At 36.6% G+C, this 26,732-nt stretch overlaps 1 protein-coding gene across 3 annotated transcripts; it reads left to right on the top strand.

Annotated features, from left to right (window-relative positions):
• The first annotated feature begins 117 nt into the window (after window positions 1–117).
• On the top strand, window positions 118–26,732 carry LOC138327458 (methionine adenosyltransferase 2 subunit beta-like). Of its 3 annotated transcripts, none has more exons than XM_069273560.1 (6): window positions 118–210; window positions 19,904–20,099; window positions 21,306–21,420; window positions 21,656–21,808; window positions 22,775–22,968; window positions 23,692–26,732. In XM_069273560.1, the coding sequence occupies exons 2-6, from the start codon at window positions 19,917–19,919 to the stop codon at window positions 23,947–23,949; spliced, it is 903 nt and encodes a 300-aa protein (XP_069129661.1). In that variant the 5' UTR covers window positions 118–210; window positions 19,904–19,916; the 3' UTR covers window positions 23,950–26,732. The 3 variants fall into 3 exon arrangements, with proteins under 3 accessions (XP_069129661.1, XP_069129662.1, XP_069129660.1); XM_069273561.1 differs by lacking the exon at window positions 118–210 and adding an exon at window positions 15,283–15,407; XM_069273559.1 differs by lacking the exon at window positions 118–210 and adding an exon at window positions 15,353–15,448.

The raw sequence follows: 26,732 nt of genomic DNA, 5'->3' as shown, positions 1-26,732 counted from the left end.
GATTGCAATGCTTGCAAAATAAATTAAAAAATCGTTTGTCTGAGAGAGAGAAAGAGATGCGTCGATGGCGTCTGATCACCCCTCGGAGAGCCCCATTTTGGAGACATTCTGCGAGTTGGTACATAAGGGGGATAACTCTAACCGAAATTTGCTGACTTCCACCTGAAAGGTGAGCTCGGGTGCACATGTACGCTTAACAGGCTAATACAGGTATTTCAATATTGCCAGTTGATTATTCTTGTCTTCAATAAGTAAATTATCCCGACAATATATAAAAACAGCTATGCGAACAGTATTGTATACGCCAACCTTGGCTGTGACCGGGCATAATTTCCGACGACGACGTACAGTAGTATAAGTTAGACCTAAGCTTAGGCTAAGCTTAGGCGCGAGATTCCTCATTGGGGCTCTTTTATATTCGGACCTTTTAAATATATCTCTCGTCGGAGATATCTGCCAAACGTCCGAATATAAAAGTCCCGAGGAGGAATCTCATTAGGGATTAACAGTACAGTACATGTAGGCTGTACTATGCATAACAGAAACCTAAGCTATGTTAGATAAAGAATATAAACATTGTGATTTGCTATAATTTAGTTCAGCAAGCTCTGCCACCTGATTATAATGAATCAAGTGTTGAACCCGATTATAGTTTATTGAGCTCTGCCATCGGGTGTTGTTCCTGGTTATAGTTTAGTGAGCTGTCACCTGGTGTTGTAACTAGTTATAATTTAGTGAGCTGTCACCTGGTGTAGTAACTGGTTATAACTTAGTTAGCTCTGTCACCTGGTGTTGTTCCTGGTAATAGTTTAGTGAGCTGTCACCTGGTGTTGTAACTGGTTATAGTTTATAGGTAGCTCTGTCACCTGGTGTTGTAACTGGTTATAGCTTAGGTAGCTCTGTCACCAGGTGTTGTAACTGGTTCAAGTATAATTTAGGTAGCTCTGTCACCTGGTGTTGTAACTGGTTATAGTTTAGTGAGCTCTGTCACCTGGTGTTGTAACTGGTTATAGTTTAGTGAGCTGGCACCTGGTGTTGTAACTGGTTATAGCTTAGTGAGCTCTGTCACCTGGTGTTGTAACTGGTTATAGTTTAGTGAGCTGGCACCTGGTGTTGTAACTGGTTATAGCTTAGTTAGCTCTGTCACCTGGTGTTGTTCCAGGTTATAGTTTAGTGAGCTGTCACCTGGTGTTGTAACTAGTTATAATTTAGTGAGCTGTCACCTGGTGTAGTAACTGGTTATAACTTAGTTAGCTCTGTCACCTGGTGTTGTTCCTGGTAATAGTTTAGTGAGCTGTCACCTGGTGTTGTAACTGGTTATAGTTTAGGTAGCTCTGTCACCTGGTGTTGTAACTGGTTATAGCTTAGGTAGCTCTGTCACCAGGTGTTGTAACTGGTTCAAGTATAATTTAGGTAGCTCTGTCACCTGGTGTTGTAACTGGTTATAGTTTAGTGAGCTCTGTCACCTGGTGTTGTAACTGGTTATAGTTTAGTGAGCTGGCACCTGGTGTTGTAACTGGTTATAGTTTAGTGAGCTCTGTCACCTGGTGTTGTAACTGGTTATAGTTTAGTGAGCTGGCACCTGGTGTTGTAACTGGTTATAGCTTAGTTAGCTCTGTCACCTGGTGTTGTTCCAGGTTATAGTTTAGTGAGCTGTCACCTGGTGTTGTAACTGGTTATAGCTTAGTTAACTCTGTCACCTGGTGTTGTAACTGGTTATAGTTTAGGTAGCTCTGTCACCTGGTGTTGTTCCTGGTTATAGTTTAGTGAGCTGTCACCTGGTGTTGTAACTGTTTATAGTTTAGTGAGCTGTCACCTGGTGTTGTAACTGGTTATAACTTAGTTAGCTCTGTCACCTGGTGTTGTTCCTGGTTATGGTTAGTGAGCTCTGTCACCTGGTGTTGTAACTGGTTATAGTTTAGGTAGCTCTGTCACCTGGTGTTATAACTGGTTATAGTTTAGGTAGCTCTGTCACCTGGTGTTATAACTGGTTATAGTAAAATGAGCTCTGTCACCTAGTGTTGTAAATGGTTATAGCTTACAGAGCTCTGTCACCTGGTTCCGTTCCTGGTTATAGTTTAGTGAGCTCTTTCACAAGGTTTAGTGAACCCTATCACATGCATGGTTATAGTTTAGTGAGCTATGTCACCTTGTTACAGTTTAGTGAAACTGTGTCACCTGGTGATGTCTTTATTTACAGGTTAGTAAGCTTGGTCATTTAATTGGTGCTGTATCTGGTCATAATTTTGCTAACTTTCTCCTGATCACATGATGTAAATGGCTATAGCTAGTTAGTGAACCCTGTCACCTGGTTATAGTTTAGTGAGCTCTGTCACCTGGTGTTGTAACCGGTTATATGTTAGGTAGCTCTGTCACCTGGTGTTGTAACTGGTTATAGTTTAGTGAGCTGTCACCTGGTGTTGTAACTGGTTATAGTTTAGGTAGCTCTGTCACCTGGTGTTGTAACAGGTTATAATTTAGTGAGCTCTGTTACCTGGTGTTGTAACAGGTTATAATTTAGTGAACTTTGTCACCTGGTGTTGTACCTGGTTATAGTTTAGTGAGCTCTGTCGCCTGGTGTTGTACCTGGTTATAGTTTAGTGAGCTCTGTTGCCTGGTGTTGTACCTGGTTATAGTTTAGGTAGCTCTGTCACCTGTTGTTGTACCCGATTATAGTTTAGGTAGCTCTGTCACCTGGTGTTGTGACTTGTTATAGTTTAGGTAGCTCTGTCACCTGGTGTTGTAACTGGTTATAGTTTAGTGAGCTCTGTCACCTGGTGTTGTAACTAGATATAGTTCAGTGAACTCTTTTACCTGGTGATGCACCTAATTAGTATTTTCTGCCACTTGGTGTACATGGTTATAGTTCAGTGATTTGTCAACTGGTTTTGTTTCCAGGTTTCCTGGTGTTGTTTCCAGTTATAGTTTAATGTCTCGCCTCTGCTTCAATGTATTTAGATGCTAAACCTGCAAGGTTTTAGTTTTTGTACTGTTCTTTAACCTGCTGTTGCTAGTGTGCTTCTTTCCATTACCTGAACCTGACACTTTGATCTATATGTGTCAAGGATGTACACCCCTGAGAAGTCAGGATTTTCTCGTAATTAACTTTTTTTCTCATATACAATGTAGTTTTTTGGAATAGGAGTTCATACAATAGGAACAAAATGGAAGAAAAAACATATGTCTGTGTGTTCGTTTTTGAGTTATTGTCACTCAAAGATACCTTATTGACAAAATATTGGATTTATGGGAATTTTGCCATTTTGACCATATAGACTAGAGATAAAAGGCTTAAAAGCCATCACTTCCTAATGAGGCATTTCATATGTATGAATGTTTGCAGAATTTATTTTCTAGTAGTCTTCTTTAAAAATATACTAGTTATGATTAATAAGACTTAATAAGAAGTTTTTCTCAGAATAACAACATAGACTATCCCTACCTCTATATAGAGGTTACTTGTAAAGCAGAATAATTATGTTCTGGCACAAATTGATCACTACTGATAATCTTTCTAGCAACATCTAAATATATCATAGCTTTCTGATTGGCCAATAATTTATTTGCATACCACTATGAAAAAAATCCGAGAATGGCGCGAAATTAATTATAAGCAATGATGTCACTATGTTTTAATTTAATCAGGTTATGAAAAATTGTTTGCAAAGTCTTGTGAGATTTACACAGTTTTCAACCATTTTTGTTTTCATTCCCCGATAAAATTTTTAAAAAACTTGTGACGGTCATATTTAAATATTAGAGAATACTTAAAATTTATCGTAAAACAAAGACAACGAGATCAATTTGTATAAAAATGGTTCAGTGGTAGCGAGAAATCATCAAGAGGTCATACTTATTGTATTTTAAAAGTAATTTTGAAATAAAAAAAAAAAACATATCTTAATTAAAGTCATCAGATAGACAAATCATGCACTTACTTATAGAAACTGGAAGATGGACTGGGACATCTGAAGTAAATATAACTTGTAATCTATGTTTTACTGATATTGGAAACGAATACCATTATTTGTTTTAATGCAGTAATGAAATGCTGAAAGGTTTAAGAAAAATACATATACACCTACTATTATAAAAACCATACTGTTATCAAAATGAAAGGCCTATTTACTGTCACGTATTGTAATGCACTGTTACGCTATGTGCCCTTTATACATAAGTGACTATAATAAATGTATAGTGACCTCCTGATACAAACTTACATGTCTGAGAGTAAAATAAAATCTGAAATCCGGTATTTATAAACTGGCCCCGATATGGCATGTGCACAATCTTACAAAACTTAAACATATGCCGGTGACTTGAATAGATCGCGACTGACAAGCTTTACAAAGACATATATCTAACGCCACTTTAAAATGAAAATACGTCAAGCTCTTTTTTCTTAGCACAACCAAAGAGCAATTGTAACAAACGGTTTCAAGAAAAAAAAAATCTAAATCAGAATGATATAAACACTACCTCAGTTTTATTAGTATTAAAAAAATGAAGTCAATCAAGTGTTTGCCAATCGATTTACCGGTAATATTTCTAAATCTCTGTTTAAACTACTTCTATTTCATGACGATGAGGATGATTACCTCTGAAGAGAAGTGTCATCAGCAAATAAACGTGTTGTTGATTCAAGTTCATTAGCTATATCATTTGTAAAAATAAAAGAAAGTATGGATTATGACGGGAATCTTGCATTTGTTATGTGTTGAAATCTTATATTAGGCATATCAAGATACATTTTCTTGTGTTATTATATTATTATTATTTTTAATTGATTCACATGTTTTGTTTGGAAAAGATAGCGGGTCTTTTATACATTTGCTTTTTATAAGTATGTCAGTATTAATTAATGCAAATAATATCAATACTATATATTTTCACATTTCCTGATGAGGAAAAACGGTATAAAGCTAGTATATTAATAATCCGAAATAAAAGGCCAAAATAAATTCAAAGTAAAATCAAAATCATTTCTATGGAATATATATTCAGCCACTATAGGGCCTTCTTCAGTCCGAAATAACACTAACACAACGTGTTCGTCTACATGTTTGTTTACATCTATTGTGCGCAGGTACGAAATGTCTCGGCCCGTTTGATGTATACGGCGGTTTATTTCGACCCAACATGCTATGTGCACTAAATCAACCCCAGTGTTTAAACAATGGTTATAACCACAAGATACTTTATCAGATAAACTCGTGTAGCCATAAACATAACACTGACTATCAAAAGGGGGATATTATATGCAATCACATGCACGGTCGAAACGTCAGACATACCAGTTTTTGAGGTGGCAATCGAAAGAAAAGTTTGACAATCGACTAAGGGTATGTTATTGTTTTGAGACAACTCGTACCTCACACTATTCTGTAGACATAGTGCCTATTACATCAAATCTAATAAAATAAAACACAGATTCCTATTATCATTACGTTTGATAAAAAAAAAAAAAAAAAAAAAAAAAAAAAAAGATCAGAGAAAATCCCACTAGGGGCCACGTCCACGTGATCCTTGATAAAGACCAGTCAAATTGCTGCCCCCAAAATCTTTTACACATAAGGTCATCTCGCCCCAAGAGCACAACATAGCTTACCGTATATGTATATGGGACGAAATGTCGTATACACTTGATGCAGCAAGGTGCAGAACCTACACGTGGTCGTGAGTACACGTGGTATAAAGGTCACCTGAACATGACATGACCCCCCATGGGACGCTGTCAGATCCTCTAATCACCGGAATGGTCATAAGGATCTGTATCACATTTCCTGATTCAAATTATCCCTCACTGGGACAGTCTCAGTACACGGGCCGTTTAAGAATAATTGCGAACCTTTCAAATGCGTTTATGATAGGTTTAGTCTTGGTATCAGAAACATATATATAATTATATATTTACGTTTCTGTCGGTATACAGGGTATTTTTTACCCTTGGAAGCCACAGCTATACATATCTAGTGTCTAAACTTCATTATGTTCCGTTTATCTTATACCGCAGCATATATATATATATAACTACAAGTACACAATTATTACGATGACTGCGACATTTAAAATATAGTTTGAAATATAAGCATTTAAGCATTGGGAATAATGTATAAATAATGCATATGGTTTCAATTACTTTAATGCAGAAGAGTAAATACTACCAAGAACTGAGCTAAAATGTATGTCTGATATATATATGAACGATCAAAGGGAGGCAAATGCTGTCAAAAAAATCAAGAATAAATAAATATTAAAAATTTTAATAAAAAAATATATCAAAATTCTCAGTTATTTTGGTTTATAATTAGGTAAACCACCTAGCATGGCAGATATCTCAGGCAAATATTGCTACAATGTTAAGATATAATGTTGAGGAAAATTGTTTTAAGCGAAATACAGCACCACGGTCCTAGCCAGCACCGGGCCCAGTCAGCCCCGGTCCTGGTGAGCGCCAGCTCAGCTGTTTGACACTGTTGCTGTAACTAGTACTTTGATATGACAAATGGAATGCACGCGTATCTAAATATTCACATATGTACATTGTAATGGGTGTGAGTACAGCGGTCTATAGATTATACGTGACCATAATTAATGGAATTCTTATGACATTTCAGGAAATCTTTCCTCAGTAATTCTCCATAGAAAGGCAAAAACGATGTAAGAGACTTATAAATAAAAATAAATTAAATATGTAATGGTTTTCTATGGAGAACTTTACAAATGTCCTGTTCATGAAGCTGAAACGAAAACGATGTAATGTTTAAGATAAAACCTGGCAAGATATGGCAAGATGAGTCATTAATGTCAATATATCAATTGGAAAAAAAGATTTGTCAAAAATAAAAATAATCATTTCATTACTCTAATTATGATGGTCGAAGATACGTTTACCATGATTTGGTCGATAATACCACAGGAGTTTGACGCCCTGTCAATAATACATCAACATTAATATAATTATGTGGGGTATTTTATATCAAACAATGTCCTTGTGTACTATTTGTACCTACAATCATCACTTTTATGTAAAGAATAAATCAATGTTGATTTTCTATGAAGAACGTAAAAAGAAAATTTCTAAAGGGGTGATCCTGAGAAGAAAATCAGTCTTACCTGCCCTGATTAACGCCGCACTAAGGTTGTGGTTAATATAACTGTGGTTATATTTAGAACAAAAATAAAGTCCACATCGTTAATTTTAGACATGACGGATGAGTCACGAATATCACGATGTAAGAAAAGCTCTCAATAAAACTCTTTTAAAGATTAATCAAAGCGATTGCAAAGCTTGCAAAATAAACAAAATAATCGTTTGTCTGAGAGAGAGAAAGCTAGAGATGCGTCGATGGCGTCTGATTACCCCTCGGAGAGCCCCATCGGAGACTTCTGCGAGTCGGTACATAAGGGAGATAACTCTAACCGAAATTTGCTGACTTCCACCTGAAAGGTGAGCTCGGGTGCACATGTACGCTTAACAGGTTAATACAGGTATTTCAATATTGCCAGTTGATTATTCTTTTCCTCGATAAGTAAATTACCCCGACAATATATAAAAACAGCTATGCGAACAGTATTGTATACGCCAACCTTGGCTGTGACCGGGCATAATTTCCAACGACGACGTACAGTAGGCCTAAGCTTTACGGTTAGGCGCTATTCAGATTCCTCCTCGGGGGGTCTTTTATATTCGGACGTTTAAAAGATATCTCTCGTCGAAGATATCTGTCAAACGTCCGAATATAAAAGTCCCGAGGAGGAATCTCAATAGGGATTAACAGTAAAGTACATGTAGGGTGTACTATGCATAACAGAAATCCAATATAAGCTATGTTAGGTAAAGAATATAAACATTGTGATTTGCTATAATTTAGTTCAGCAAGCTCTGCCTCCTGATTATAATGAGTTAAGTGTTTAACCCGATTATAGTTTATTGAGCTCTGCCATCGGGTGTTGTTCCTGGTTATAGTTTAGTGAGCTGTCACCTGGTGTTGTAACTGGTTATAGCCTAATTAGTTAGCTCTGTCACCTGGTGTTGTACCTGGTTATAGTTTAGTGAGCTGTCACCTGGTGTTGTAACTGGTTATAGTTTAGTGAGCTCTAGATCTGTCACCTGGTGTTGTAACTGGTTGTAGTTTAGTGAGTTGTCACCTGGTGTTGTAACTGGTTATAGTTTAGGTAGCTCTATCACCTGGTGTTGTGACTGGTTATAGTTTAGTGATCATGAGCTCTGTCACCTGATGTTGTAACAGGTTATAGTTTAATGAGCTCTGTCGCCTGGTAATAGTTTAGTGAACCCTGTCACATGCATGGTTATAGTTAGTGAGCTATGCCACCTGGTGTTGTAACTGGTTATAATTTAGTGAGCTCTGCCACCTGGTGTTGTAACAGGTTATAGTTGAGTGAGCTCTGTCACCTGGTGTTGTAACAGGTTATAATTTAGTAAGCTCTGTCACCTGGTGTTTTAACTGGTTTTAGTTTAGTGAGCTCTGTCACCTGGTGTGGTCCTGGTTATAGTTTAGTGAGCTGTCACCTGTTGTTGTACCTGGTTATAGTTTACTTAGCTCTGTCATCTGGTGCTGTACCAAGAAATAATTTAGTGAGCTCTGTCACCTGGTGTTGTAACTGGTTATAGTTTAGTTAGCTTTGTCACCAAGTGTTGAAACTAGGTATAGTTGAGTAAGCTCTGCCAACTGATTATAGTGAGTCTAGTGTTGAACCCGATTACAGTTTAGTGAGATCTGTCACCTGGTGTTATAACTGGTTATAGCTTAGTTAGCTCTGTTACCTGGTGCTGTACCTAGATATAATTTAGTAGCTCTGTCACCTGGCGTTGTAACTGGTTATAGTTTAGTTAGCTTTGTCACCAAGTGTTGAAACTAGGTATAGTTAAGTAAGCTCTGCCAACTGGTTATAGTGAGTCTAGTGTTGAACCCGATTACAGTTTAGTGAGATCTGTCATCTGGTGTTATAACTGGTTATAGCTTAGTTAGCTCTGTTACCTGTTCTTGTAACTGGTTATAGTTTAGTGAGCTCTGTCACCTGGTGTTGTAACTGTTTATAGTTTAGTGAGCTCTGTCACCTGGTATTGTAACTGGTTATAGTTTAGGTAGCTCTGTCACCTGGTGTTGTAACTGGTTATAGTTTAGGTAGCTCTGTCACCTGGTGTTGTAACTGGTTATAGTTTAGTGAGCTCTGTCACCTGGTGTTGTAACTGGTTATAGTTTAGTGAGCTCTGTCACCTGGTGTTGTAGCTGCTTATAGTTTAGTAAGCTCTGTCACATGGTTATAGTTTAGTGAACCCTGTCACATGCATGGCTATAGTTTCGTGAACTATGTCACCTGGTGGTGCAGCTGGTTAAAGTTTAGTGAGCTCTGTAACCTGGTGCTGTACCTAGATATAATTTAGTGAGGCTGAGCTCTGTCATCTGGTGTTTTAAATGGTTATAGTTTAGTGAGCTCTGTCACCTGGTGTTGTAACTGGTTATAGTTTAGTGAGCTCTGTCACCTGGTAATAGTTTAGTGAGCTATGCCACCTGGTGTTGCAACAGGTTATAGTTTAGTGATCGCTCTGTCACCTGGTGTTGCAACAGGTTATAGTTTAGTGAGCTCTGTCACCTGGTGTTTTAACTGGTTATAGTTTAGTTAGCTCTGTCATCTGGTGCTGTACCTAGATATAATTTAGTAGCTCTGTCACCTGGCGTTGTAACTGGTTATAGTTTAGTGAGCTCTGTCACCTAGTAATAGTTTAGTGAGCTCTGTCACCTGGTGTTGTAACTGGTTATAGTTAGTGAGCTATGCCACCTGGTGTTGCAACAGGTTATAGTTTAGTGAGCTCTGTCACCTGGTGTTGTAACTGGTTATAGTTTAGTTAGCTCTGTCATCTGGTGCTGTACCTAGATATAATTTAGTGAGCTCTGTCACCTGGCGTTGTAACTGGTTATAGTTTAGTTAGCTTTGTCACCAAGTGTTGAAACTAGGTATAGTTAAGTAAGCTCTGCCAACTGGTTATAGTGAGTCTAGTGTTGAACCCGATTACAGTTTAGTGAGATCTGTCATCTGGTGTTATAACTGGTTATAGCTTAGTTAGCTCTGTTACCTGTTCTTGTAACTGGTTATAGTTTAGTGAGCTCTGTCACCTGGTGTTGTAACTGTTTATAGTTTAGTGAGCTCTGTCACCTGGTATTGTAACTGGTTATAGTTTAGGTAGCTCTGCCACCTGGTGTTGTAACTGGTTATAGTTTAGGTAGCTCTGTCACCTGGTGTTGTTCCTGGTTATAGTTAAGTGAGCTCTGTCACCTGGTGTTGTAGCTGCCTATAGTTTAGTAAGCTCTGTCACATGGTTATAGTTTAGTGAACCCTGTCACATGCATGGCTATAGTTTCGTGAACTATGTCACCTGGTGGTGCAGCTGGTTAAAGTTTAGTGAGCTCTGTAACCTGGTGCTGTACCTAGATATAATTTAGTGAGGCTGAGCTCTGTCATCTGGTGTTTTAAATGGTTATAGTTTAGTGAGCTCTATCACCTGGTGTTGTACCTGGTTATAGTTTAGGTAGCTCTGTCACCTGGTGTTGTACCTGGTTATAGTTTAGGTAGCTCTGTCACCTGGTGTTGTAACTGGTTATAGTTTAGGTAGCTCTGTCACCTGGTGTTGTAACTGGTTATAGTTTAGGTAGCTCTGTCACCTGGTGTTGTAACTGGTTATAGTTTAGGTAGCTCTGTCATCTGGTGTTGTAACTAGTTATAGTTCAGTGAACTCTGTTACCTGGTGATGCACCTAATTAGTATATTCTGCCACTTGGTGTACATGGTTATAGTTCAGTAATTTGTCAACTGGTTTTGTTTCCAGGTTTCCTGGTGTTGTTTCCAGTTATAGTTTAATGTCTCGGCTCTGCTTCAATGCATTTAGATGCTAAACCTGCATGGTTTTAGTTTTTGTACTGTTCTTTAACCTGTTGTTGCTAGTGTGCTTTTTTCCATTACCTGAACCTGACACTTTGATCTATATGTGTCAAGGATGTACACCCCTGAGAAGTCAGAATTTTCTTGTAATTGACTTTTTTTCTCATATACAATGTAGTTTTTTGGAATAGAAGTTCATACAATAGGAAAAAAATGGAAGAAAAAACATATGTCTGTGTGTTCGTTTTTGAGTTATTGTCACTCAAAGTTACCTTATTGACAAAATATTGGATTTATGGGAATTTTGCCATTTTGACCATATAGACTAGAGATAAAAGGCTTAAAAGCCATCACTTCCTAATGAGGCATTTCATATGTATGAATGTTTGCAGAATTTATTTTCTAGTAGTCTTCTTTAAAAATATACTAGTTATGATTAATAAGACTTAATAAGAAGTTTTTCTCAGAATAACAACATAGACTATCCCTACCTCTATATAGAGGTTACTTGTAAAGCAGAATAATTATGTTCTGGCACAAATTGATCACTACTGATAATCTTTCTAGCAACATCTAAATATATCATAGCTTTCTGATTGGCCAATAATTTATTTGAATACCACTATGAAAAAAAATCCGAGAATGGCGCGAAATTAATTATAAGCAATGATGTCACTATGTTTTAATTTAATCAGGTTATGAAAAATTGTTTGCAAAGTCTTGTGAGATTTACACAGTTTTCAACCATTTTTGTTTTCATTCCCCGATAAAATTTTAAAAAAACTTGTGACGGTCATATTTAAATATTAGAGAATACTTAAAATTTATCGTAAAACAAAGACAACGAGATCAATTTGTATAAAAATGGTTCAGTGGTAGCGAGAAATCATCAAGAGGTCATACTTATTGTATTTTAAAAGTAATTTTGAAATAAAAAAAAAAACATATCTTAATTAAAGTCATCAGATAGACAAATCATGCACTTACTTATAGAAACTGGAAGATGGACTGGGACATCTGAAGTAAATATAACTTGTAATCTATGTTTTACTGATATTGGAAACGAATACCATTATTTGTTTTAATGCAGTAATGAAATGCTGAAAGGTTTAAGAAAAATACATATACACCTACTATTATAAAAACCATACTGTTATCAAAATGAAAGGCCTATTTACTGTCACGTATTGTAATGCACTGTTACGCTATGTGCCCTTTATACATAAGTGACTATAATAAATGTATAGTGACCTCCTGATACAAACTTACATGTCTGAGAGTAAAATAAAATCTGAAATCCGGTATTTATAAACTGGCCCCGATATGGCATGTGCACAATCTTACAAAACTTAAACATATGCCGGTGACTTGAATAGATCGCGACTGACAAGCTTTACAAAGACATATATCTAACGCCACTTTAAAATGAAAATACGTCAAGCTCTTTTTTCTTAGCACAACCAAAGAGCAATTGTAACAACGGTTTCAAGAAAAAAAATCTAAATCAGAATGATATAAACACTACCTCAGTTTTATTAGTATTAAAAAAATGAAGTCAATCAAGTGTTTGCCAATCGATTTACCGGTAATATTTCTAAATCTCTGTTTAAACTACTTCTATTTCATGACGATGGGGATGATTACTTCTGAAGAGAAGTGTCATCAGCAAATAAACGTGTTGTTGATTCAAGTTCATTAGCTATATCATTTGTAAAAATAAAAGAAAGTATGGATTATGACAGGAATCTTGCATTTGTTATGTGTTGAAATCTTATATTAGGCATATCAAGATACATTTTCTTGTGTTATTATATTATTATTATTTTTAATTGATTCACATGTTTTGTTTGGAAAAGATAGCGGGTCTTTTATACATTTGCTTTTTATAAGTATGTCAGTATTAATTAATGCAAATAATATCAATACTATATATTTTCACATTTCCTGATGAGGAAAAACGGTATAAAGCTAGTATATTAATAATCCGAAATAAAAGGCCAAAATAAATTCAAAGTAAAATCAAAATCATTTCTATGGAATATATATTCAGCCACTATAGGGCCTTCTTCAGTCCGAAATAACACTAACACAACGTGTTCGTCTACATGTTTGTTTACATCTATTGTGCGCAGGTACGAAATGTCTCGGCCCGTTTGATGTATACGGCGGTTTATTTCGACCCAACATGCTATGTGCACTAAATCAACCCCAGTGTTTAAACAATGGTTATAACCACAAGATACTTTATCAGATAAACTCGTGTAGCCATAAACATAACACTGACTATCAAAAGGGGGATATTATATGCAATCACATGCACGGTCGAAACGTCAGACATACCAGTTTTTGAGGTGGCAATCGAAAGAAAAGTTTGACAATCGACTAAGGGTATGTTATTGTTTTGAGACAACTCGTACCTCACACTATTCTGTAGACATAGTGCCTATTACATCAAATCTAATAAAATAAAACACAGATTCCTATTATCATTACGTTTGATAAAAAAAAAAAATAAATAAAAAAAAAAAAAAAGATCAGAGAAAATCCCACTAGGGGCCACGTCCACGTGATCCTTGATAAAGACCAGTCAAATTGCTGCCCCCAAAATCTTTTACACATAAGGTCATCTCGCCCCAAGAGCACAACATAGCTTACCGTATATGTATACTGGGACGAAATGTCGTATACACTTGATGCAGCAAGGTGCAGAACCTACACGTGGTCGTGAGTACACGTGGTATAAAGGTCACCTGAACATGACATGACCCCCCATGGGACGCTGTCAGATCCTCTAATCACCGGAATGGTCATAAGGATCTGTATCACATTTCCTGATTCAAATTATCCCTCACTGGGACAGTCTCAGTACACGGGCCGTTTAAGAATAATTGCGAACCTTTCAATTCCGTTTATGATAGGTTTAGTCTTGGTATCAGAAACATATATATAATTATATATTTACGTTTCTGTTGGTATACAGGGTATTTTTTACCCTTGGAAGCCACAGCTATACATATCTAGTGTCTAAACTTCATTATGTTCCGTTTATCTTATACCGCAGCATATATATATATATAACTACAAGTACACAATTATTACGATGACTGCGACATTTAAAATATAGTTTGAAATATAAGCATTTAAGCATTGGGAATAATGTATAAATAATGCATATGGTTTCAATTACTTTAATGCATAAGAGTGAATACTACCAAGAACTGAGCTAAAATGTATGTCTGAGATATATATGAACGATCAAAGGGAGGCAAATGCTGTCAAAAAATCAAGAATAAATAAAAATTAAAAATTATAATAAAAAAAATATATCAAAATTCTCAGTTATTTTGGTTTATAATTAGGTAAACCACCTAGCATGGCATATATCTCAGGCAAATATTGCTACAATGTTAAGATATAATGTTGAAGAAAATTGTTTTAAGCGAAATACAGCACCACGGTCCTAGCCAGCACCGGGCCCAGTCAGCCCCGGTCCTGGTGAGCGCCAGCTCAGCTGTTTGACACTGTTGCATATATCGGTACCTACACAATGATAATTTATCAAATGGAATGCACGCGTATCTAAATATTCACATATGTACATTGTAATGGGTGTGAGTACAGCGGTCTATAGATTATACGTGACCATAATTAATGGAATTCTTATGACATTTCAGGAAATCTTTCCTCAGTAATTCTCCATAGAAAGGCAAAAACGATGTAAGAGACTTATAAATAAAAATAAATTAAATATGTAATGGTTTTCTATGGAGAACTTTACAAATGTCCTGTTCATGAAGCTGAAACGAAAACGATGTAATGTTTAAGATAAAACCTGGCAAGATATGGCAAGATGAGTCATTAATGTCAATATATCAATTGGAAAAAAAGATTTGTCAAAAATAAAATAATCATTTCATTACTCTAATTATGATGGTCGAAGATACGTTTACCATGATTTGGTCGATAATACCACAGGAGTTTGACGCCCTGTCAATAATACATCAACATTAATATAATCATGTGGGGTATTTTATATCAAACAATGTCCTTGTGTACTATTTGTACCTACAATCATCACTTTTATGTAAAGAATAAATCAATGTTGATTTTCTATGAAGAACGTAAAAAGAAATTTCTAAAGGGGTGATCCTGAGAAGAAAATCAGTCTTACCTGCCCTGATTAACGCCGCACTAAGGTTGTGGTTAATATAACTGTGGTTATATTTAGAACAAAAATAAAGTCCACATCGTTAATTTTAGACATGACGGATGAGTCACGAATATCACGATGTAAGAAAAGCTCTCAATAAAACTCTTTTAAAGATTAATCAAAGCGATTGCAAAGCTTGCAAAATAAACAAAATAATCGTTTGTCTGAGAGAGAGAAAGCTAGAGATGCGTCGATGGCGTCTGATTACCCCTCGGAGAGCCCCATCGGAGACTTCTGCGAGTCGGTACATAAGGGAGATAACTCTAACCGAAATTTGCTGACTTCCACCTGAAAGGTGAGCTCGGGTGCACATGTACGCTTAACAGGTTAATACAGGTATTTCAATATTGCCAGTTGATTATTCTTTTCCTCGATAAGTAAATTACCCCGACAATATATAAAAACAGCTATGCGAACAGTATTGTATACGCCAACCTTGGCTGTGACCGGGCATAATTTCCAACGACGACGTACAGTAGGCCTAAGCTTTACGGTTAGGCGCTATTCAGATTCCTCCTCGGGGGGTCTTTTATATTCGGACGTTTAAAAGATATCTCTCGTCGAAGATATCTGTCAAACGTCCGAATATAAAAGTCCCGAGGAGGAATCTCAATAGGGATTAACAGTAAAGTACATGTAGGGTGTACTATGCATAACAGAAATCCAATATAAGCTATGTTAGGTAAAGAATATAAACATTGTGATTTGCTATAATTTAGTTCAGCAAGCTCTGCCTCCTGATTATAATGAGTTAAGTGTTTAACCCGATTATAGTTTATTGAGCTCTGCCATCGGGTGTTGTTCCTGGTTATAGTTTAGTGAGCTGTCACCTGGTGTTGTAACTGGTTATAGCCTAATTAGTTAGCTCTGTCACCTGGTGTTGTACCTGGTTATAGTTTAGTGAGCTGTCACCTGGTGTTGTAACTGGTTATAGTTTAGTGAGCTCTAGATCTGTCACCTGGTGTTGTAACTGGTTGTAGTTTAGTGAGTTGTCACCTGGTGTTGTAACTGGTTATAGTTTAGGTAGCTCTATCACCTGGTGTTGTGACTGGTTATAGTTTAGTGATCATGAGCTCTGTCACCTGATGTTGTAACAGGTTATAGTTTAATGAGCTCTGTCGCCTGGTAATAGTTTAGTGAACCCTGTCACATGCATGGTTATAGTTAGTGAGCTATGCCACCTGGTGTTGTAACTGTTTATAATTTAGTGAGCTCTGCCACCTGGTGTTGTAACAGGTTATAGTTGAGTGAGCTCTGTCACCTGGTGTTGTAACAGGTTATAATTTAGTAAGCTCTGTCAACTGGTGTTTTAACTGGTTTTAGTTTAGTGAGCTCTGTCACCTGGTGTGGTCCTGGTTATAGTTTAGTGAGCTGTCACCTGTTGTTGTACCTGGTTATAGTTTACTTAGCTCTGTCATCTGGTGCTGTACCAAGAAATAATTTAGTGAGCTCTGTCACCTGGTGTTGTAACTGGTTATAGTTTAGTTAGCTTTGTCACCAAGTGTTGAAACTAGGTATAGTTGAGTAAGCTCTGCCAACTGATTATAGTGAGTCTAGTGTTGAACCCGATTACAGTTTAGTGAGATCTGTCACCTGGTGTTATAACTGGTTATAGCTTAGTTAGCTCTGTTACCTGGTGCTGTACCTAGATATAATTTAGTAGCTCTGTCACCTGGCGTTGTAACTGGTTATAGTTTAGTTAGCTTTGTCACCAAGTGTTGAAACTAGGTATAGTTAAGTAAGCTCTGCCAACTGGTTATAGTGAGTCTAGTGTTGAACCCGATTACAGTTTAGTGAGATCTGTCATCTGGTGTTATAACTGGTTATAGCTTAGTTAGCTCTGTTACCTGTTCTTGTAACTGGTTATAGTTTAGTGAGCTCTGTCACCTGGTGTTGTAACTGTTTATAGTTTAGTGAGCTCTGTCACCTGGTATTGTAACTGGTTATAGTTTAGGTAGCTCTGCCACCTGGTGTTGTAACTGGTTATAGTTTAGGTAGCTCTGTCACCTGGTGTTGTTCCTGGTTATAGTTAAGTGAGCTCTGTCACCTGGTGTTGTAACTGGTTATAGTTTAGTGAGCTCTGTCACCTGGTGTTGTAGCTGCTTATAGTTTAGTAAGCTCTGTCACATGGTTATAGTTTAGTGAACCCTGTCACATGCATGGCTATAGTTTCGTGAACTATGTCACCTGGTGGTGCAGCTGGTTAAAGTTTAGTGAGCTCTGTAACCTGGTGCTGTACCTAGATATAATTTAGTGAGGCTGAGCTCTGTCATCTGGTGTTTTAAATGGTTATAGTTTAGTGAGCTCTGTCACCTGGTGTTGTAACTGGTTATAGTTTAGTGAGCTCTGTCACCTGGTAATAGTTTAGTGAGCTATGCCACCTGGTGTTGCAACAGGTTATAGTTTAGTGATCGCTCTGTCACCTGGTGTTGCAACAGGTTATAGTTTAGTGAGCTCTGTCACCTGGTGTTTTAACTGGTTATAGTTTAGTTAGCTCTGTCATCTGGTGCTGTACCTAGATATAATTTAGTAGCTCTGTCACCTGGCGTTGTAACTGGTTATAGTTTAGTGAGCTCTGTCACCTAGTAATAGTTTAGTGAGCTCTGTCACCTGGTGTTGTAACTGGTTATAGTTAGTGAGCTATGCCACCTGGTGTTGCAACAGGTTATAGTTTAGTGAGCTCTGTCACCTGGTGTTGTAACTGGTTATAGTTTAGTTAGCTCTGTCATCTGGTGCTGTACCTAGATATAATTTAGTGAGCTCTGTCACCTGGCGTTGTAACTGGTTATAGTTTAGTTAGCTTTGTCACCAAGTGTTGAAACTAGGTATAGTTAAGTAAGCTCTGCCAACTGGTTATAGTGAGTCTAGTGTTGAACCCGATTACAGTTTAGTGAGATCTGTCATCTGGTGTTATAACTGGTTATAGCTTAGTTAGCTCTGTTACCTGTTCTTGTAACTGGTTATAGTTTAGTGAGCTCTGTCACCTGGTGTTGTAACTGTTTATAGTTTAGTGAGCTCTGTCACCTGGTATTGTAACTGGTTATAGTTTAGGTAGCTCTGCCACCTGGTGTTGTAACTGGTTATAGTTTAGGTAGCTCTGTCACCTGGTGTTGTTCCTGGTTATAGTTAAGTGAGCTCTGTCACCTGGTGTTGTAGCTGCCTATAGTTTAGTAAGCTCTGTCACATGGTTATAGTTTAGTGAACCCTGTCACATGCATGGCTATAGTTTCGTGAACTATGTCACCTGGTGGTGCAGCTGGTTAAAGTTTAGTGAGCTCTGTAACCTGGTGCTGTACCTAGATATAATTTAGTGAGGCTGAGCTCTGTCATCTGGTGTTTTAAATGGTTATAGTTTAGTGAGCTCTATCACCTGGTGTTGTACCTGGTTATAGTTTAGGTAGCTCTGTCACCTGGTGTTGTACCTGGTTATAGTTTAGGTAGCTCTGTCACCAGGTGTTGTAACTGGTTATAGTTTTGGTAGCTCTGTCACCTGGTGTTGTAACTGGTTATAGTTTAGGTAGCTCTGTCACCTGGTGTTGTAACTGGTTATAGTTTAGGTAGCTCTGTCATCTGGTGTTGTAACTAGTTATAGTTCAGTGAACTCTGTTACCTGGTGATGCACCTAATTAGTATATTCTGCCACTTGGTGTACATGGTTATAGTTCAGTAATTTGTCAACTGGTTTTGTTTCCAGGTTTCCTGGTGTTGTTTCCAGTTATAGTTTAATGTCTCGCCTCTGCTTCAATGTATTTAGATGCTAAACCTGCAGGTTTTAGTTTTTGTACTGTTCTTTAACCTGTTGTTGCTAGTGTGCTTCTTTCCATTACCTGAACCTGACACTTTGATCTATATGTGTCAAGGATGTACACCCCTGAGAAGTCAGGATTTTCTTGTAATTAACTTTTTTTCTCATATACAATGTAGTTTTTTGGAATAGAAGTTCATACAATAGGAACAAAATGGAAGAAAAAACATATGTCTGTGTGTTCGTTTTTGAGTTATTGTCACTCAAAGTTACCTTATTGACAAAATATTGGATTTATGGGAATTTTGCCATTTTGACCATATAGACTAGAGATAAAAGGCTTAAAAGCCATCACTTCCTAATGAGGCATTTCATATGTATGAATGTTTGCAGAATTTATTTTCTAGTAGTCTTCTTTAAAAATATATACTAGTTATGATTAATAAGACTTAATAAGAAGTTTTTCTCAGAATGGTATGAAGCTTTTGTTAATATTTTGGATATCAATAGGGAAAGGGTTTCTAAATCAGGCAGAAAAATTGGGAGTCTGTGCGCTTACTTTTTTGTCCCATTTAAATATTTGCTATTTTTCATATTTCAGAGTAAAAAATAAAACTGCTGAAATCACCATTAAATGTAGGAATAAAAAGACAAATGTGTATTATTTCACACATCGATGCGTCATATTTCAATTACCACGAACCTAGTGAAGATTTACAGCAAAAATTAACTTGACACAACTGAAAATGCTGGCGCAGTGATGATTTAATTAAAATCAATTTTAGTAACTAGAGCGCATCATGAAAAATCTATTAACAAGAGAAATGTATTTTTGTGACAAAATTTGCACCTGGCAACATTCTACAGATATTGATAAGTTGTATTTGATATCTCAAAAAATCTTTGATCTATGTCGAAACGAGACTTCAATGGGACTGAAACTTCAGAAGAATGTATCCTTAAACAGTATTTATAACCTGGTTAAGTTTACAGAATATAATTCAACTTGCACAAACATTTCAACTCTTTATCTGTTTAATTTTCAGAAGTGTATTCCATATGGCCAAGAAAGTGTTGATCACCGGTGCCTCTGGCCTCTTGGGTAGGGCTGTGTACAAAGAGTTTTCGAGTGATGAATCATGGGAAGTATTAGGATTGGCATTCTCAAGAGCGAGTGGAAACCTTCGCAAAGTAGACATCACATCAAGTGAGGAATTAACGAAAGTGTTTGATGAATTCAAGGTAATTTTTCATTCAAAAGATGAAGTCAGTCTTTAAAATGTATTTTGGCAGCCAACTTCTTTCAGCTTATGCTGTGGAAGTAGCAAGTGAAGAAAAAGGAGTTAGCTACTAAAGTTTGTTCCAATTAATGACCTTGTACTAGGGGTCTAGGGTCATGATATTAACTATGAGGTCTAGGGTCATGATATTGGGTGTGTAGTAAGCTCACTAAGCTGGTATAAAGTTCTCAAAATTCTTGCTCAGAGGAATGTATTATAAAGACCTGTTGCAAAATTCACAGCTATGTTACAATGTAAAGCTCTATTCACTCTGAGGTTCTGACTCATCAGACTACATTTTACTCAAAGCCAAATACAGAATTGCTCCATGTTGTTTGAAGATATATTTTTATGTTTAAAAAATTGGTTCATCAATTTTTCAGAAAGCGAAATCAATAGAACTTTAAATCAATTAGAAATGTTTCCAAGATGTAATTCGTGTAATATTGCCATTCTTAAAGTAATAGTTGTATCTGTTATAAGTGACTGTCCGTATTTTGTACAGTATAATTAATGTATGTGTCGTAATTTTTAGATCACCTGAAACGAAATCTCAAGTGACCTATTCTAATTGCCTTTTGCCGGTTATCATCAGTCATCTGTCGTGCGTTGTTCGTCATATGGCGATAAACAATATACATTTTTGACTTCTTCTCCAAAATCAAATTTGTTGAGATTTTGCGGAAACTTTCCATGGTCAAAGGTCAACCAAAATTGTGATTTATATGGTCCCAGCCCCCCAGGGGCCTGAGGGGTGGGTTCAAATAGGCTAAAACTTCAACATTCTTCTTCTGAAATTTAAGTATTGGTAGAATCAAGTACATATGTACTGTTCATAGATGGAAAGGTCATAAGGTCCTTTATAAAAATTGTGAATTATATGACCTTGAGTTTCATGTTCCCCCCTGGGGAGGGGGTTAAGTTTACTATAATTTATATAGGGAAAACACATTTTTGAACATTGTTTTGTCATTTGTAATAGTAAATAAGTCAAATGTCAGAATTATCAGAATGAATGGCAATTGAATCCTATTAACAATTTTTTCCACGACCGACCCCCAGGGGCTGGAGGGGTGGGGCCAAAAAGGATCATTCTGTATCCGAACTCAGGTGACCACTAAAGCCCATGGGTCTTTTGTTATGGTACACTGGTATCTTATATTCACAGCCACAGATAGTGATACATAGCGCTGCAGAACGTAAACCTGATGCTGTTGAAAAACAACCGGAGGCCACACGCAGACTGAACATTGATGCCACTAAAAACATTTGTGAATTAGCCGGTAAGTGTTCTAATTGAACTTTTAACTTTTAACATAATTCTGTTGCAGGGAGAACTAGAAGTCTGGTGGTGTATTTTACAGTAATACTGTTACAGGGAGAACTAGAAGTCTGGTGGTGTATTTTACTATAATTCTATTACAGGAAGGATTGGACCCTGGTTATGTATTTTACTGAAATTCTGTTACAGGGAGATTTGGAGCCTGGTTAGTGTATTTTACTGTAATTCTGTTACAGGAAGAACTGGAGCCTGGGTGCTGTATATCAGTACAGATTATGTATTTGACGGGAAGAACCCTCCGTACAATGAAGATGCCTCTCCAAACCCCTTGAACAAGTACGGAGTCAGTAAACGGGAAGGTGAAGTGACAGCTCTGGAGGTTTCTAAAGGTATGGCTTGAGATTATCTCTAAATATAGCCCTTGAGGTTACTATAGACATGAGGAAAGTCATTAGAGCTCTGTTTTAGGTCTCTAAAGGTAATGTTCTTGAGATAACTCTTACTAGAGACATCTGAAAGTAACGGGAGGTAGACTGAATGTAACTGGAGATATCTAGGTAATGATGTGGGCTTCAATAGGAAAATAAGGAGGTCTCTTAGTAAGGTAAAACTTTAAGATTTCTGTAGATTAATTTACTAAGGTCTGTTAGAGTTCTAATTTAGGTAACATCAAAACAAAATTTGAATTATCATTAAAGAAAACAAAGGGATTATCCCGTTATCCTACTTAATTGGCAGGTAAACACATAATGACATTTCATCACCATTTAATATGTACAAAGTTGCTAGGTATGCATATACAGTGGAACTCGGTTAATAAGAACTCGAAGGGACTGAGATAAAACTTCGAGTTATCGGAGTGCTCGAATTAAGCGAGTTCGTGTGTCAACTGACTATCTCTTTACTTGGTATATATGGACTAGTTCCATGTCGTAAAACAATGTGAACAAGAGAGATGTCAAAATCGCCAATGGTAGTTGCAAAATTATAACAAGAAAACCTTGATATATATTTTGAAATGTCGTTCTAAAGCAGATTGATGAATAAGAAATCAGCATTTTCGGCGATCTCGTTGTCCAAATAATCTCGCTTCGAGTTACAAGACCATTTCATGTATGATTTTTGTCATTCGGACCCAAAATTTATTTTGTATTATCTGAGTTTTCCGAATTCGAATTATCCGAGTTATTTATACAAAGATAAAGAGGGAATTCGGCCGGGACCGGCAAAGTACTTCGTATTAAGCCTGGTTGTTGAATTATCCGAGTTCGTATCAACCAAGTTCCACTGTACTTATATGTATGAGGAAGAGGTTTGACTTTTGGCTTTTTATTTTATTTTTATTTGATTCACAGAGAATGGTGTACTGAGAGTACCTATTTTGTATGGACATGTACATAACCTTGGAGAGAGTGCTGTTACTTGTCTGTTTGAGAAAGTGATGGATACGAAGAATCAATGTGTCATGAATGACTATGAGAGAAGATATCCCACACATTGTGCTGATATAGCGGTGGTTATCAGGCAGCTGTCTGACCAAAAATTAAAGGTAGGTTCACTGTGTTCTTTGTACATCATCGTGAATGACACAAAGAAACTTTTATGTCCTTACAATGAAATGCGTATGAGGCATTTAAAGTTGTTTTTCTTGTAATTTTCACCATCAAAAACTCTAATAAAACGTACAATGTGTAGATATGGATGCTTATATATGATGGTCCAGATCCAAGCACCAATATACTATTGACATAGCGGTAAATGTCGCATGAAATATCACGTTTTAAAAGAACCGCCACAGTCAACACCATTTTTCAAATTTTTGGGTAATATCGGAAAACGGAGTTGCATCACGTGACCGCCATTGGCCATACTCGTATAGATCGGAACCCCCAAAACCAGTTCGAATACTTCTGAGCTATATTAAACATGTACAGGTTGAAAATCGATATCTTAATTTAATTGTTAAATAGCTTTGTGAATAAGAACTTTACAAAAGTCGGTAAACATTGAAAGTTTAAAACATAAAGAGGCAGAGAAAATATGTTGAACACTTTAAATACTTTTTCAACAAGTCACAGACGGTACAACTTTAATGTTACCTACATCCATCCCACTTTGATATAAAGAGTTGAGTTTGCAGCATATATATATACTCTATAGTAATTTCTAGTTTTTATCTAGTTTAGCAAACATTTGGAATGATGTATACTTATTTCCCTTTTCGCATGACTTAAGAAAACATATAATGAGTATCTTTTGTTTGTCTTTCCAGGATGCCAGCAGTATTGGGGGTATCTATCATTGGAGTGGTGATGAAAACATGACTAAATATGACATGGCTGTTGTCATGGCAACATCTCTCGGGATACCAACCAGTCACATCGAGGCTGACAAAAACCCTTCGGTGGGAGCACCTCGGCCATATAATGCACATTTAGGATGTGAACGAGTGGAAAGTCTAGGATTCGGTAGGAGGACTCCATTCAAGGATGGAATAGAGCCTGTGTTATCTCCCTTTACTGGGAAGTAAGACTTATGAACTATGCAAATTATAGACAAAAACTATCAAATATTAATAACTAATGCTGCATGAGGAAAAGATGAATGAGGAGAGATACAAGAGCTTTCAAAGTTTATATTATCAAAAACATCTAGTATTGCATGAGGCTGGAGAACCTTCAGTTACTCTGTTCATTATAAAGTATATGGGAAAAGGTTGCGCTTTTTTATGACAAAATGAGAGCAGTTTGCATATGATATTAATACATCATGTTAGATGTAAGGTTTTGGTAACTTTATAAGTGCTTTTATTATTTGGAAGCTGGGAAAATGGTTTGCTTCAGTTAAATGTATAGCATAATTAAGTTCCCCCAACTTATTGTTTGCTCTGTTTCTTCTTCTGGTTCTTCTTTTTCCGCCGAGACTTTGTCCGACCATTTCCTCGAAAACTATAAGTCGCATATAATTGAAATTTTGCAAGATTATTTCTGGTGACCTGCAGATGTGTCGACTGGTTTTATTTTTTCCTACCAGCATCCAAGATGGCCGCCACAGTCATTCATTGTTCAAAATTGAACTGCTTATAGATATTTAACTACTGGTCCAATTTGCCTGGAATCGGATTCATAGTGAATTTGAAATCAAATTCTAAATTTTCAAAGTGAAAAAATACCATAATTATGCAAAAAAAGATAACCTTGTTCTTGGAGTTCAGCAGGGATCCATTTTAGGTTCACTTTTATTTTTGTTGTATTTTTCTGATATAAATGATTTTGTTCCCATTGATATAACACTATATAAACTGAATGATCCTGAGATGATCCTGACCACAGCTGCAAAGTTGAAAATAAACCAAAACTTTTTTCATACAAAGATGGCTGCCACGGCATGCATTTGGTCAAAATTGAACAAAAAGGAACATTGTTGAGAACACAAATCTGATACAATAAGACATTTCTGTGCCTAATATATTGATTTAAATGATGTGACTTTAAAAAAATCATTTTTCTTCTACAAAATAAAATCAATTCACCCGTAAAACAATGTCACATCATCATTCAGGGGAGGTTACTCTTGTCAAATTAGGCTCTGTAGAGATTGGGGAACTTAATGTGACGGCTCCCGTCAAAATATAAATCATTGCATATTTGTACTCGTACACTTGGTGGCCTAGTGGTTTAGATATTCCTAGTGTAAATATTAGAACTAGTCCTCTGGGTTGTAAGTTCTAATTAACCAGATACTGACCATTGGTTAGTCGTTTTTAGGTCATCTGACCTGAAGGGTCAGGAAGACCTATAGTCATCATGTTTTGTCCGTCGTCATGTGCTGTGCACCGTCTGCCGTGTGCCATGGGTAAACTTTTCATATTTTGAACTTCTTCTCAAGTTCTACCATTATGGTTTGGCTGAAACTTGCCTGAAATGAGCCTAACATGGTCCCGACCAAGTTTTGTTATTTTTTAGGTTGATCCGAAATCCAAGATGGCCGCCACAGCCGCCATCTTGAAAACACATTTTGGACTTCTTTTAATCTTCTCAAATTCTACCGTTGTGATTTTACTGAAACTTGCCTGAAATGATCCTAACATTGTCCCGACCTACTCTTGTTATTTTTGTGGGTTGATCAGAAATCCAAGATGACCGCCACAGCTGCCATCTTGAAAACACATTTTGAACTTCTTCTCATCTTCTCAAGTTTTGCCGGTGGGATTTTACTGAAACTTGCCTTTAATGATCCTGACTCAGTCCTGAAAAAGTGTTGTTATTATTCGGGTTGGTCCAAAATCTATGATGGCCACCACAGCCGCCATCTTGAAAAAACATTTTGAATTTCTTCTTAAGTTCTACCAATGTGATTTAATTGACTGAAACTTGCCTGAAATGATCCTGACATGGTCCTGACCAAGTGTTGTTATTTTTTGAGTTGATATAAAATCCAAGATGGCCATCATCTTGAAAACACATTTTGAACTTCTTTTACAGTTCTTCCCGTGCTATTTGGCTGAAACTTGTCTGAAATGATCTTGACATTGTCCTGAAAAAGTGTTATTATTCGGGTCAATCCAAATTCCAAGATGGCCGCCATCTTGAAAACACATTTTGAACTTCTCAAGTTCTACCAGTGCGATTTGGCTGAAACCTGCCTGAAATAATCCTTATATGATCTTAACAAAGTATTGTTACATCTCTGGTTGATCCCAAATCGAAGATAGCTTCCATGACACCATATCTAATTAATTACATATATGAATATTGCCAAGGTAGTCAGATGACTATTAAGGCCCTTGGGCCTCTTGATCTCCAAGTTCTCCGGCTTTCCTCCACCATATAAACCTAGTATGTTCTTAAATGACCTTGGCTGTTAAAAGGACATGTAACAAAATAAACCCTAAACATTCATTTCAGGTACATATTGCTGAAGGGATGAATCTCTCATCATTACCAAACAATCTGAATTCTTTCATAGAGGACATTAAAAGTTCTCAATTTGTGCCATATGGGTTTCAACTTTTAACAAGGCAGTATTACAGACATTTAAGATGTTATATATTATTACTTCTAACTTAACAATTATAGTAGAAATAGATAGATATGTATCATAGTAATGGTATTGATGTGATCAAACTTACCGACTGTAACACAATATATTTATTTGATGTTTTTAAATGGCAATACTAGTTATGTATTATAGGGACTTTGTATTACTACTGGGTGAATGGTTGACAATATTAAACTATATATACCTTGTATCGGTATGCATTCTTTTTGTGGTTAGAAAATGTTTTAAATGTAAATAAAGATTTTATTTTTA

This window comes from Argopecten irradians, chromosome 7 (assembly GCF_041381155.1).
Source record: "Argopecten irradians isolate NY chromosome 7, Ai_NY, whole genome shotgun sequence".
Taxonomy (NCBI): domain Eukaryota; kingdom Metazoa; phylum Mollusca; class Bivalvia; order Pectinida; family Pectinidae; genus Argopecten; species Argopecten irradians.
The sequence above is the reverse complement of the archived record's forward strand: the minus strand, read 5'-3'. Positions and strand labels throughout refer to the sequence as shown.